The sequence below is a fragment of the Thermothelomyces thermophilus genome, chromosome 3 (genome assembly GCF_000226095.1).
Source record: "Thermothelomyces thermophilus ATCC 42464 chromosome 3, complete sequence".
In the NCBI taxonomy this organism is placed as follows: Eukaryota; Fungi; Ascomycota; class Sordariomycetes; order Sordariales; family Chaetomiaceae; genus Thermothelomyces; species Thermothelomyces thermophilus.
Genome location: NC_016474.1, coordinates 4633304 through 4645115, shown reverse-complemented (window position 1 = coordinate 4645115; position 11812 = coordinate 4633304). Strand labels below are relative to the sequence as shown.

Below are 11812 nucleotides of genomic sequence, written 5' to 3'. Positions count from 1 at the left end.
GTCGGCTAGTCGGTCAGACAGGCACCAGTATGTTGTTCAACCAAGCCTGTTTGCTCAGCCACAGCGACACTAATTACTCAGTATCGAACTGACTCAACTTCGTTGGTACTGAAAGAAGGTGTCCTATTCAGAAACTCTTGTCATAATGCCATCCAAGGTTGCATCACAAGAACCCATTGCCATCGTGGGCAGCGCCTGCCGCTTCGCTGGCGATGCGAGCTCTCCCTCGAAGCTCTGGGACCTCCTCCGCGAGCCTCGCGATGTGCGCTCCGAGATCCCAGAGAGCCGCTTCAGCGCGAATGGCTTCTATCATCCGGATGGAGCGCACCACGGTCGTTCCAACGTGAGGCACTCCTACCTCCTGAACGACGACCCAACCGCCTTCGATGCCGAGTTCTTCGGAATTAACCCCATCGAGGCGCGCGCCATGGACCCTCAGCAGCGGATTCTCCTAGAAACCGTCTATGAGGCGGTCGAGTCGGCCGGCATGACACTGGACAGCCTGAAAGGAAGCGATACTGCAGTCTATGCAGGTGTCATGATTGGCGACTATGAAGCCATGCTGTTGCGTGACTTGGATGCCGCTCCGACCTACTTCGCCGTCGGCACATCCCGGGCTATCCTGTCGAACCGTATCTCATACTTCTTCGACTGGCACGGCGCCGCCGTGACCATCGACACGGCCTGCTCATCAAGTCTTGTAGCCGTACACTCGGCCATTCAGACGCTGCGCGCAGGCGACTCGCGCATGGCTGTGGCGTGTGGTGCCAACGTCATCCTGGGGCCTGAGACATATATCATCGAGAGCAAGCTCAAGATGCTGTCGCCCGATGGCCGCGGCCGAATGTGGGACAAGGACGCCAATGGCTACGCCCGTGGAGACGGCGTGGCGGCTATCTTGCTGAAGACCCTCAGTGCTGCCATCGCTGATGGCGACCATATCGAGTGCATCATCCGCGAGACGGGACTTAACCAGGACGGCACGACGACGGGGCTCACCATGCCGAGCGCGACGGCTCAACGGGCCCTGATCGAGAGCACATACGCCAGGGCTGGCCTCGACATCAACGCGCCAGCCGATCGCCCTCAATATTTCGAGGCGCATGGAACCGGCACGCCGGCTGGCGGTAAGTGAGAATCCTGATATCCTGGAGGCAGAAGGGATCCTGAAATGTTGCCCACGAACTGACGCTTTGATGTTTTTCAGATCCCATTGAAGCTGAGGCCATCAGTACTGCATTCTTTGGCGGGCAGCAAGGTGTACGGCCAGGAAGTAACGACAGCCGTCTGTACGTTGGTTCCATCAAGACGGTGCTTGGCCACACCGAGGGTACAGCCGGTATTGCTGCACTTCTCAAGGCCAAGTTGGCTATTCAACACGGCCAGATTCCCCCGAACCTCCTTTTCGACAACCTCAGCCCTTCTGTCAAGCCGTTCTACAAGAACCTGGAGATCCTCCGCGCCGCCAAGCCTTGGCCAGCTGTCCAAACAAGACGGGCCAGCGTCAACAGCTTCGGCTTCGGAGGCACCAACGCCCATGCCATCCTAGAAAGCTACGATGACCGTGGAGGTGTCGAACCTGGACGCAATGATAGAGCGCTGTTTAGCCCGTTCGTCTTCTCTGCAGCGTCCGAGCACTCCCTCCGGGCCACGCTCTCGGCCTATGCCGCGCATTTGGGAGAACATCCAGACGTCGATGCCCACGACTTGGCGTACACGCTGCGAGATCGCCGAACGGTCTTTTCCCATCGCATCTCCTTCCCAGCCACTAGCGTCGACGCTCTGAAAGTCAACATCTTGGCGCGCTTGGAGAGCCAGGACTCTAACATCAGTACCAGGACGCTGAGACGCCGCGGAGACGAATCTCCCAAACTCCTGGGTGTGTTTACGGGTCAAGGTGCCCAGTATCCACGCATGGCGGCCGAACTTATCAGGGAATCGCCGTTCGCCGCCAAGATCATCCGCGACTTGGAGGTGTCTCTTGGTGAGCTCCCTGTCCCTGACCGTCCATCATGGTCCCTCGAGGCCGAGATCCTGGCAGCACCCTCCGTCTCTCGGATGGGCGAGAGTGCGATCTCGCAGCCGCTCAACACGGCAGTGCAGATCATGCTCGTGGATCTCCTTCGGGCGGCTGGCATCCACTTTGATGCCGTCGTGGGCCACTCGGGCGGCGAGGTCGGCGCCGCGTATGCCGCCGGCTTCCTGACAGCGCGCGACGCCCTCTGCGTTGCCTACTACCGCGGCTTGAACTGCAAACATGCTGGCAGCCCCAACGGCAGTCACATTGCCGGAGCCATGCTCGCAGTGGGCACCTCGCCCGCCGACGCCGAGGAGATCTGCAGTGACCCTGACTTTGCCGGCCGCATTTCCGTGGCAGCTGTGAACTCATCATCTAGCGTCACAATCTCAGGCGATGAGGATGCTATCGCGGAGCTCGAGGCCATCATGGGGGAGGAGAAGAAGTTCCATCGCCGGCTGCGCGTGGACAATGCCTACCACTCGCTCCACATGGTCCCCGCGGCTGACCCCTACCTTCAGGGAATGAGGCGTGCCGGCATCAAGGCTCGGAAGCTCTCGCTGCCCCGTCCCTGCACTTGGTATTCCAGTGTCTTTGACGGGAAACCCATGGAGTACTCACCGGAGCTCAGCGATGAATATTGGGTGCAAAACATGGTCAAGCCGGTCCTTTTCTCCCGGGCGCTTGAGGCAGCCCTATCGTCAGGCATCTCGTTTGACGTCGCAATTGAGGTTGGCCCCCATCCGGCGCTCAAGAGTCCGTCCGGCCAGACGATCCAGGAGGTGCTTCAGAAACCGCTTCCCTATCAAGGATCGCTCTCCCGCGGCGTTCACGCCATCGAAGCCTTGTCAAACGCCCTTGGGTTCTTGTGGAGCCATCTGGATAAGGGGTCGGTTGACCTGAGTAGCTTTGAGGCGGCGCTCTCAGGCGAAAAGCAGCATTTCCGCGTCCTCAAGGATCTCCCGTCATACCAGTGGAACCACGAGACCAAATACTGGGGCGAATCCCGAAGGTCGCGCCAAATGCGTCTGCGCCAACCGGCCTTCCACCCGCTCTTGGGCGATCCCACACCCGACAGCAGCGCCCACGCACTGCGCTGGAAGAACGTGCTGAAGCCCAGCGAGATGCAGTGGCTCGAAGGCCACACGGTGCAGGGACAGGTCGTGTTCCCTGCAGCTGGATACGTGGCCACCGCGCTGGAGGCAGCCCGGGTGCTCGCAGCGGGCAAGAACATCCGCCTCATCGAATTAGCCGACCTGACGATCCATCAGGCTGTTGCCTTCAGCGGCAACAACGACACTGGAATCGAGGTACTGGCCGAGTTGACCAACATCACGCGTGACCGGAAGCACCCAGAACACATCGAGGCCCGATTCTCATACTCTGCGGCATTAGGCGGTGATGCAGCCTCGGATCTCACACTTGCCGTCGACGCAGACTTGCGGCTGTCATTGTGCGAGGATGCGTCGCCCAACCTCCTCCCTGAGCGGCAACCGAAGCCCCCACACATGATCCCCGTCGAGGAGCCACGTCTGTATGGCTTCATGGAAAGCCTCGAGTACAACTTCAGCGGCCCCTTCAGGTCCCTCGTGACGCTCGAGCGCAAGCTTGGGCGCGCCGCGTGCGTGGCCAAGCGGGCATCGACCCCCGACTGTGTTGGTCTGCTGATTCACCCCGTCGATCTGGATGCTGCCTTCCAGTCCATCATGGTCTCGTACAGCTACCCGGGCGATGAGCAACTGCGGAACTTGCACCTACCCACAACCATCTCCAAAATTAGGGTGAATCCCTCGGCGTTGGCCAGGCCAGAAGGGGTAAGCGAGGTCGACTTCATGGAGGTTGATTCCACCTGTAATCCCGAGGACCGCTCGAGCCCTGGGTCCGGATTTTCGGGCAACGTCAACATCTATCTCCACGGCTCAAACCACGCCGCAGTGCAGGTGGACCATGTCCTCTTCAAGCCCGTTGGTGCCGGGGCCAGTGATGACCACAATATCTTCTGCAAGATGGACCTAGTGCCCGCCAACCCCGATGGCTACACCGCTGCTGACGGGATCCCCGTAACCCAATACGAGAAGGACATGATGTGGATCCTGAGCCGCATCGTCAACTTCTACTTGCGGCAGTTTGATCGCGATGTTCCCCAGGACTCGCCCGCTAGGTCTGAGTCTCCGCTGTGCCACTATCTCAACTACGCCCGCTACATCACGGATCTTCTAGACCGGGACGAAAACAAGTTCGCCAAAGAGGAATGGAAGAATGACATGCTGCAGGATATTCTGGACGAAATCAAGGCCAAAGGGTAAGTGATTCAACCTTTGTGTTTTCCAGAGAAGTACCAAATAAGTAATTGACTAACCAATTCCCCTCCCACAGAGTTGGCAACAATTCCGATGTCAGAATCATGTTGCTTGTAGGCGAAGTCATGCCGCGAGTCTTCAAGGGCGAGACTACGATGCTGGAGCATTTCCGCGAGTCTGGGCTCTTGGATGAATACTACGCTCACGGGTTCGGAACCATGCAGTCGGCCCAGTGGCTAGGCAGCGTCGTCAAGCAGATCTCAGACCGTCACCCCCATCTAAACCTGCTAGAAATCGGTACGAAGACGCACCACTATTTGGGATTGCGCAGGGCTAATTCTGTTTCTCTCAGGCGCTGGCACCGGAGGTGCTACCAAACACATCCTCAATGCCATTGGGAGGAGCTTTGACAGTTACACTTTTACCGATATCTCGTCCAGTTTCTTCGAGAACGCGGCAGAGGCGCTCTCTCCATGGGTGGATCGCATCGTCTTCAAGACGTGTGATGCCGAGCGTGATCCCGTGGAGCAAGGCTTCACTCAGGGGGCCTACGATGTCGTCGTCGCTTACATGGTGCTGCATGCTACCGCAAGGCTAGAAGAGAGCGTGCGAAATCTGCGCAAGCTGCTCCGCCCGGGCGGGTACCTGTTGATCGGTGAGGGCAGCAGCGACGGTATGATGCAGGTGGGAGCCGGCTTCATCTTCGGCACCCTGCCCGGTTGGTGGCGGGGCATCGACGAGGGCCGCACGCTGTCCCCGCTTGTCAATGCTGCTCAATGGGACGACATTCTGAAGCGCAACGGTTTCTCTGGGATCGACACCATGTCACCCCCTAAACTGTTCGACACCTTTGGCATCACCCTGTTTGTCTCGCAGGCCGTCGACACCCGGATCGAGCTAGCCAGAAACCCGCTCTCGTCGCCCATCAGCCCTCCGGTCAAAGACGTCGTGCTCGTCGGTGGCCAAACGCCTGCCGTCGCTAAGCTCGCTCGCGGCATCGAGAGTATCCTGTCTGGCCTCGGCTCTCAGGTGCACGCGTACCCCACTCTCGAGGAGGTGGACGCCAACAAGGTCGCAACCCCCGATGCTAAAATCATCAGTCTGGCGGACCTCGACCACCCGGTGTTCCAAGACATCACCCCGGAGAGATGGTACAGTTTCCGCCGCTTCTTCGAAGGCCAGAAGTCTGTTCTTTGGCTCACCAAGGGCCGACTCCGTGACGAGCCGTACCATAACATGAGTGTGGGTTTCGGCCGGTCGGCGGTGCACGAGGAAGACGATCTTCACCTTCAGTATCTTGACATAGCCGACGTCAACCAGGTTGACGCCAAGACTATCGTTGAGGCCTTCGTGAGGTTCAACTCGAAACAGCTCCGGAGCCGGGACATCTTGTACACGGTGGAGCCTGAGATGATCATTGACGAGCAGGGCCGCGAGCTGGTGCCTCGTCTGACGATGATCCCGGCCGCAAACAACCGCCTAAACTCCACACGGAGGCTTATTGGCCACGAAGTCGACCTGCGCCAGGCCGAGGTTGAATTTGTCCAGGACAGCGGGAACTGCTTCGTGAGGCAGCTGTCAAGATACGACGAGAGATTTAAGATCACGAAGTATGTGCTTCCTATTGTCATCTCTTAGCCCCTTCCTCCCTCTTTCCCAATCTTGTATTCAGCATGCAATTATCCATGCTGACATATTGACGCTCTAGGCCCAATACCATCGAGCTGCGTACCACACAGAGCATTCTGTCCGCTATCAAGACCCCTATTGGCCATCGGTTCCTCGCCGTGGGTGCGGATTCCAACGGTGCTCGGTACTTGGCCCTCGTATCATCCCCGGTCTCCGTGCTCAGAGTTCCCGTGGAGCATACCGTGCCCCTCAATGCTTCCAGCCCCTCCGAAACTACGATTCTCAAGGTCACAGCTACTCATCTCATTGCCGCAGCCATACTCAAGCCACTGTATCCCGGGCAGACCATTGTCGTACACAACGCCCCTGAAGACGTGGCTCGGGCAATCGAAGCTCAAGCGGCTCAGAAGCAAATCCAGGTCATCTTCGCGGTGGACGGATCGGATGAGGAGGCCCACAAACTTCCAAACTCCTGGGTTCGACTACCTGAATATGCAGGGAAGGCCGAGGTCAGCCGGGTATTGCCAGTAGATGTCGCCCTCTTTGTCGGCTTCTCTGTGGACGCATCAGACAATGAGCAGACAATTTTGTCGGTGCTGCCCCCTTTCAGCCGCAGGGAGACCGCCGACACAATCTACTCGTCACAGGCCACTCAACATGGCGCGTCGATCGACGAGCTCATAGGAGCGACACTTAAGGCGGCTGCCCAATATGGCCAGGACGGTAGTGCTGCCGTCGAGACGACGACGGTCCCGCTTGAGGCCGTCGCCGGAAACGAGCGTCCCAGCGATCCCTCGACGGTGGTTGACTGGACCACGGCAACTGTGCTCCCCGCCAGAGTTACTAGGTTCGACATCATCCCGCTCTTCAAGAGCGACAAGACCTATTGGCTGTGTGGTCTGTCGGGCGCGCTGGGAATCTCGCTGTGCGACTGGATGATCGACCGGGGAGTGAAGTATCTAGTCCTCACCAGCCGCAACCCGAAAGTCGACCAAGGATGGATTGACAACCATGCGGCCAATGGGGTAACCGTCCGCACACTTTCCTGTGATGTGACGGATGAGGCCGCCCTTCGAGCCGTACACAAGACCATTGTCGACACGCTTCCGCCCATCGTGGGCGTCCTCAATGGTGCCATGGTCCTCCGAGATGGCATGGTACGCAACATGGTCTTCGAGCAAGTCACTGATGTCATCCGGCCCAAGGTGCTTGGCAGCTTGCACCTGGATCGCATCTTCCACGACGTCGACCTCGACTTCTTTGTCCTCCTGTCGTCTATCAACTGCGTCATCGGCAACGTCGGCCAGGCCAACTACGCCGCTGCAAACATGGGCATGTGCGGTGTGGCGGCTGCCCGGAGACGTCGCGGCCTGGTCTCCAGCGTGGCAAACGTGGGTGCTATTATCGGCGTCGGCTACATCACGCAATCTGCGCGCCAACTCGATCTCACAGTGGCTAACACGCACCTCACCCACCTGTCCGAAGAGGACTTCCACCAGATCTTCGCGGAGGTCATGGAGGCGGGATACCTCGACTCACCTGACGGGCCTGAGATCTCTACCGGCTTGCTCGAGATCTCTCCCGACACGCCCAACATGCCCAAATGGTACACTGATCCAAAGTTTGCGCGCCTTGTCGTGAACAAGACGACCGATGGTGGTAAGGGCAAAGAGAAGACCAACACTGCATCCGTCCTGGATAGCCTCAAAGCGTGCCGCTCCGAGGGTGAGGTCTTCCAGGTTGTCAAGAGCGCGTTTGCCGCCCAGCTGCGGAGAATCCTTCAGATCTCGACGGGCGACGACGACATGATGAACATGCGCAGCATCGACCTGGGTCTAGACTCACTCATCTCAGTCGACATCCGGTCGTGGTTCCTCAAGAATCTGCAGGTCAGCATCCCGGTGCTCAAGATCATGGCCAACGACGCCCAGATGTCGAGCCTCGTCGAGGCTGCTGTCGAAGGCGTTCCCGCCGAGCTGATCCCCGAGGTCCGACAAGGAGCTGTGGCCGATGGCAAGGCAGACGACAGCAGCTCTGAAACAAACACGGCCGACACTCCGGCCAGCACATCAAACGGCCAGGTGCCCGACACCGCAGCGACGTCGCCTGGCAGTGCTACTCCGCCCAAGAGGATCTCTGGTATCGACTGGGAAGCTGAGGCCTGTCCGCCAGAGCTGACCTTGCCGTCTGCCGACACCAAGGCTCCGAGCAAGGTCCCAAGAGTGGTGATCCTGACGGGATCCACGGGGCTTCTGGGCCACCACCTCCTCGAAAGGCTCGCGGCCGAGCCGTCGATTGAGAAGATCATCTGTGTCGCCGTGCGCCAGCTCGCTGACCGGCTGGCCAAGGGCGAGCTGCCTCCTCCCAGCGATCGCGTTGTCTATTACGAGGGGGATCTCGGCGCCCCAAGGCTCGGGCTCGCAGAGGAGGAAGAGAAAGCCATCTTTGACGAGGCCGACGCCGTCATCCACAACGGCTCCGACACGTCGCACCTCAAGTTCTACTCGGCCGTGCGCGACACCAATGTTGGTTCCACGAGAGAGATTGTACAGCGGTGTGTGCGCCGCATGATCCCGCTGCACTACATCTCGAGCGCCGGCGTGGCCCTGTTCGCCGGGCTCGACGCTTTCCCGGAGATCCCCGCCACCAAGACCGGCGCCCTGCCGCCCCCCGACGGCGCGCATGGCTACATGTGCGGTAAGTGGGTGTGCGAGCGGATGCTGGAGCAGGTCCATGAGGCGACCGGCCTGCCCATCTGGATCCAACGCCCGTCCACCATCATCCGCGAAGGTGCCGACGCCACCAACGACCGTGCCGGAATGGACTGGGTTAACGCGCTGCTGCACTACGCGCACGCCATCACCGCTGTGCCCCGCGTCGATCACAACAAGGGCAGCTTCGATCTGGTCTATGTGCGCAGCGTGTGTGACGATGTTGTGGGCGGCCTCTTGCGTGGCGGTGAGAGCAAGGATATCAAGTACGTGAACAATGTCGGTGACATTGTCATCCCGATGCATAGCATGGCCGAGATCGCGCGCCATAAGGGCTGTGAGAAGCCCTATGAGGTCTTACCCATGGACGAGTGGATGCGCAGGGCTATTGCCGCGGGGCTGCATCCGGCCGTGGCGGCACTCATTGAGACGTTTGATGAGCCCGGGTCGGCCTCGTACCCGGCTCTGCTGAAGAAAAGGGGCTAATGTGGACGAAATACGGAAACCCCAAATTGTGTTTGCCTTTCAGGAGGGTGCTGAGTCTGTTACTGTTGTTTTCCTCTTTTTTCGTTCTCTTTTCTTTTTTATTCTCTTTTTCGGTGTGCCGGCGTTTCGGTGGCTTGATTTCTTCTTACCGTGATGGATTCCATGCCCGTTCAGTTCTTAGCAGGGCGACTTCTCGTAGGTATTAAACGATAATTAGCTTTCATAATGAAATTGCCAGTCCAAACCTCTGCATGAATACGCTCAGCTGGCAAGAGGCCATCAGTCATTGCGGAAGTTGAATGTTGGGTAGAGGAAGCAGGAACACCTTCTTCTCAGAGGGCCATCACGAGCATATCACCGGGGTAATGATAACAGTAAATCATACCCTAGCTTGAACACCAATCACGCTACAATAATTACAGGCTAAATTCCTCGCTCCACCACGACGCGAAAACAAGCACTGAGCGATACAAGGGACAATAATACCCTTAAGCCTCCAAGGGCGGCGAGTCACCAAAGTAGTAATCGGTCAAGATGGCGCCAAGTCTCGATCCCGCCACCTTGTCGGCAAGCTGCCGGATGGCCTTCTCCTCGTCTTCCGTGAGCGTCACCTCCAGGGCGCCGAGGTTCTCAGCTAGCCTCTCGGGATTTCTGGTGCCTGGGATGGGGAAGATGTCGTCACCCTGGGCGAGCAGCCAGGCCAAGGCCAGCTGTGCCGTGGTGATGCCCTTGTTGGCGGCGATCTCGGTCAGCTTGTTGACGAGGGCGAGGTTGGCGTCCAGGTTCTCCTTGGCAAAGCGGGGAGCAAAAGCGGCGCGCATGTCGCCCGGCTTCGACACGTCCTCGGCCGACCGGATGCCGCCACCCAGCATGCCCTTGCCGAGCGGGCTGTAGGCCACGACGGCGATGCCCAGCTCGCGAGCGGTGGCCAGGAGCGCGTGCTCGGGGGCCTCGATGTCCAGGCTGAAGGCACTGTACTCCATCTGCACGCACGAGATGGGCTCGACGGAGTGGGCACGGCGCAAGGCCGACGCGCTGCACTCGCTCAGCCCAATGTGCCGGATCTTGCCCTCCCGCTTGAGCTCGGCCAACGCGGCAATTGTCTTCTCGACAGGCGTCGCCTTGTCGAGCCGGTGCAGGTAGTACAGGTCCACGTACGAGGTCCCGAGCCGCTTGAGAGACTTCTCGATCGCCTGGCGGGCGTACTCGGGAGACGTGTCGATGCCATGCTCGCCCTTTTCGTTGCGCCGGTAACCGAACTTGGTGGCCAGGAAGATGGATCCGCGCTTCTCCGGGTTGGCGGCGAACCACTTGCCCAGCAGGTCTTCGGAATCGTTGTACATGTCGGCTGTGCGGCATGGGCATTAATTAGATCCAATGTCACCATTTTAAAGAGAGCAGGCAAGAAGATGATGGTTGTCTCGGGGGGCGGGGGCGGGGGAGGGGAATAAGGAAAACCAAACATACCCGTATCCCAAAAGGTCTCTCCCATCTCATATGCCTTGTCCAGGAATGCGAGTCGCTCAGAGTCAGGTCTGGGCACGCCGTGGGCGCCGCTCAAGCCCATCAGGCCGAGTCCGATGCGCGGCACCAGAGGGCCATTTTTGCCCAAGGGCCGAGTAATGATCTTTGTCGCGGCACTCATTTTTGCTGCTGATAAGCAGGACTGGTTTCTTCGCAGACGAACGTAGAGAGGAGGAATATTGTCGGTGGTTGGTCCTGGCTATTTAATTAGCAGATGCAGAAGAAGCCAAATGGCAACTGCCCGCCAGGACCGATATCTAAATCTTTCGCTCTACTCACATCTTTCGGTTTCGGGAAGTTCCTGGAACCCGGTATATCCGCAGTCCGATGTGCCGATGTGCAACTCGACAGTGTGGCATATTCGGCTCTATCTCCGTTGATGGTCGTTTGGTGCCTTCTTTGTCCGCACACTCGATCGCGTCACAAACTCGCAAACTTGGAACCAATCGGAGTACTTCGCCCGTTATATCCGTCAAGCCCGCCCAAAAAAAGAAGGTATGGGCCGTACGAGCCCCGTTTGACCGATTGACAGAACCGTGACGACTCCCCCGTTGACCAGATGATTACATTCAGCAATATGAAGTAAAACAGGAGAGGCGCAGGCGGCAAAGTTGGGTCCGAAGGCCCGAGCTACGAAGGTTGAGTGGCTAATTACTTATCTTCTTCGTTGTAGGACACGGTCACTTGATTTTCCCCGAAAGCAGAGTCCGTGGTAAACAATAGATCGCTTATCGTTTACACAAGGCCAAGCAAACGGTACATTATTTACAGGGAGCCCGCAAAACCACAACAGTGCAGTATTCCAAGCGGACGTACGTTCCTCACAGAGAGAATTAGGACCTAGCGCCTAGCCGCCATGATGGTCTCGCTGTATGAGAACATGCCGTGCGTCTTCGCTGAATTAGCGAGGAGGTCGGTGGCTGCGAGAGATTCACTCAACACAACTTTCGACGAGAAACTGAAGCACTCTCTCGCTGCTATTCTTCTCATAGAAATGAACATAATCCTCAACACCGTTGGTCTCGTCCTGAGATCCCACCAAAGGCCGTACGTAATGTACAGGGGGCAACAGATAATTATGAAGGAAAACTTAAAGTATTTGTGGGCGGGCCTTTAATGCGTTGGACTTCACGGTGTTTAATAGT

The 11812-nt window shown here is 58.2% G+C and overlaps 2 protein-coding genes across 2 annotated transcripts; one reads left to right on the top strand and one right to left on the bottom strand.

The window, feature by feature from the left end:
- Window positions 1-145: 145 nt before the first annotated feature.
- Window positions 146-9143, top strand: MYCTH_49393 (polyketide synthase; the record flags this gene model as incomplete). Its single annotated transcript, XM_003663514.1, has 6 exons — window positions 146-1131; window positions 1284-4319; window positions 4394-4614; window positions 4670-5927; window positions 6026-6610; window positions 6674-9143. 6 exons carry the CDS (start codon window positions 146-148, stop codon window positions 9141-9143), a joined length of 8556 nt encoding a protein of 2851 aa, XP_003663562.1.
- Window positions 9144-9631: 488 nt separating this feature from the next.
- Window positions 9632-10788, bottom strand: MYCTH_2060442 (uncharacterized protein; the record flags this gene model as incomplete). The annotated part of the gene is made up of 2 exons (XM_003663513.1): window positions 9632-10491; window positions 10611-10788. 2 exons carry the CDS (start codon window positions 10786-10788, stop codon window positions 9632-9634), a joined length of 1038 nt encoding a protein of 345 aa, XP_003663561.1.
- Window positions 10789-11812: the final 1024 nt, after the last annotated feature.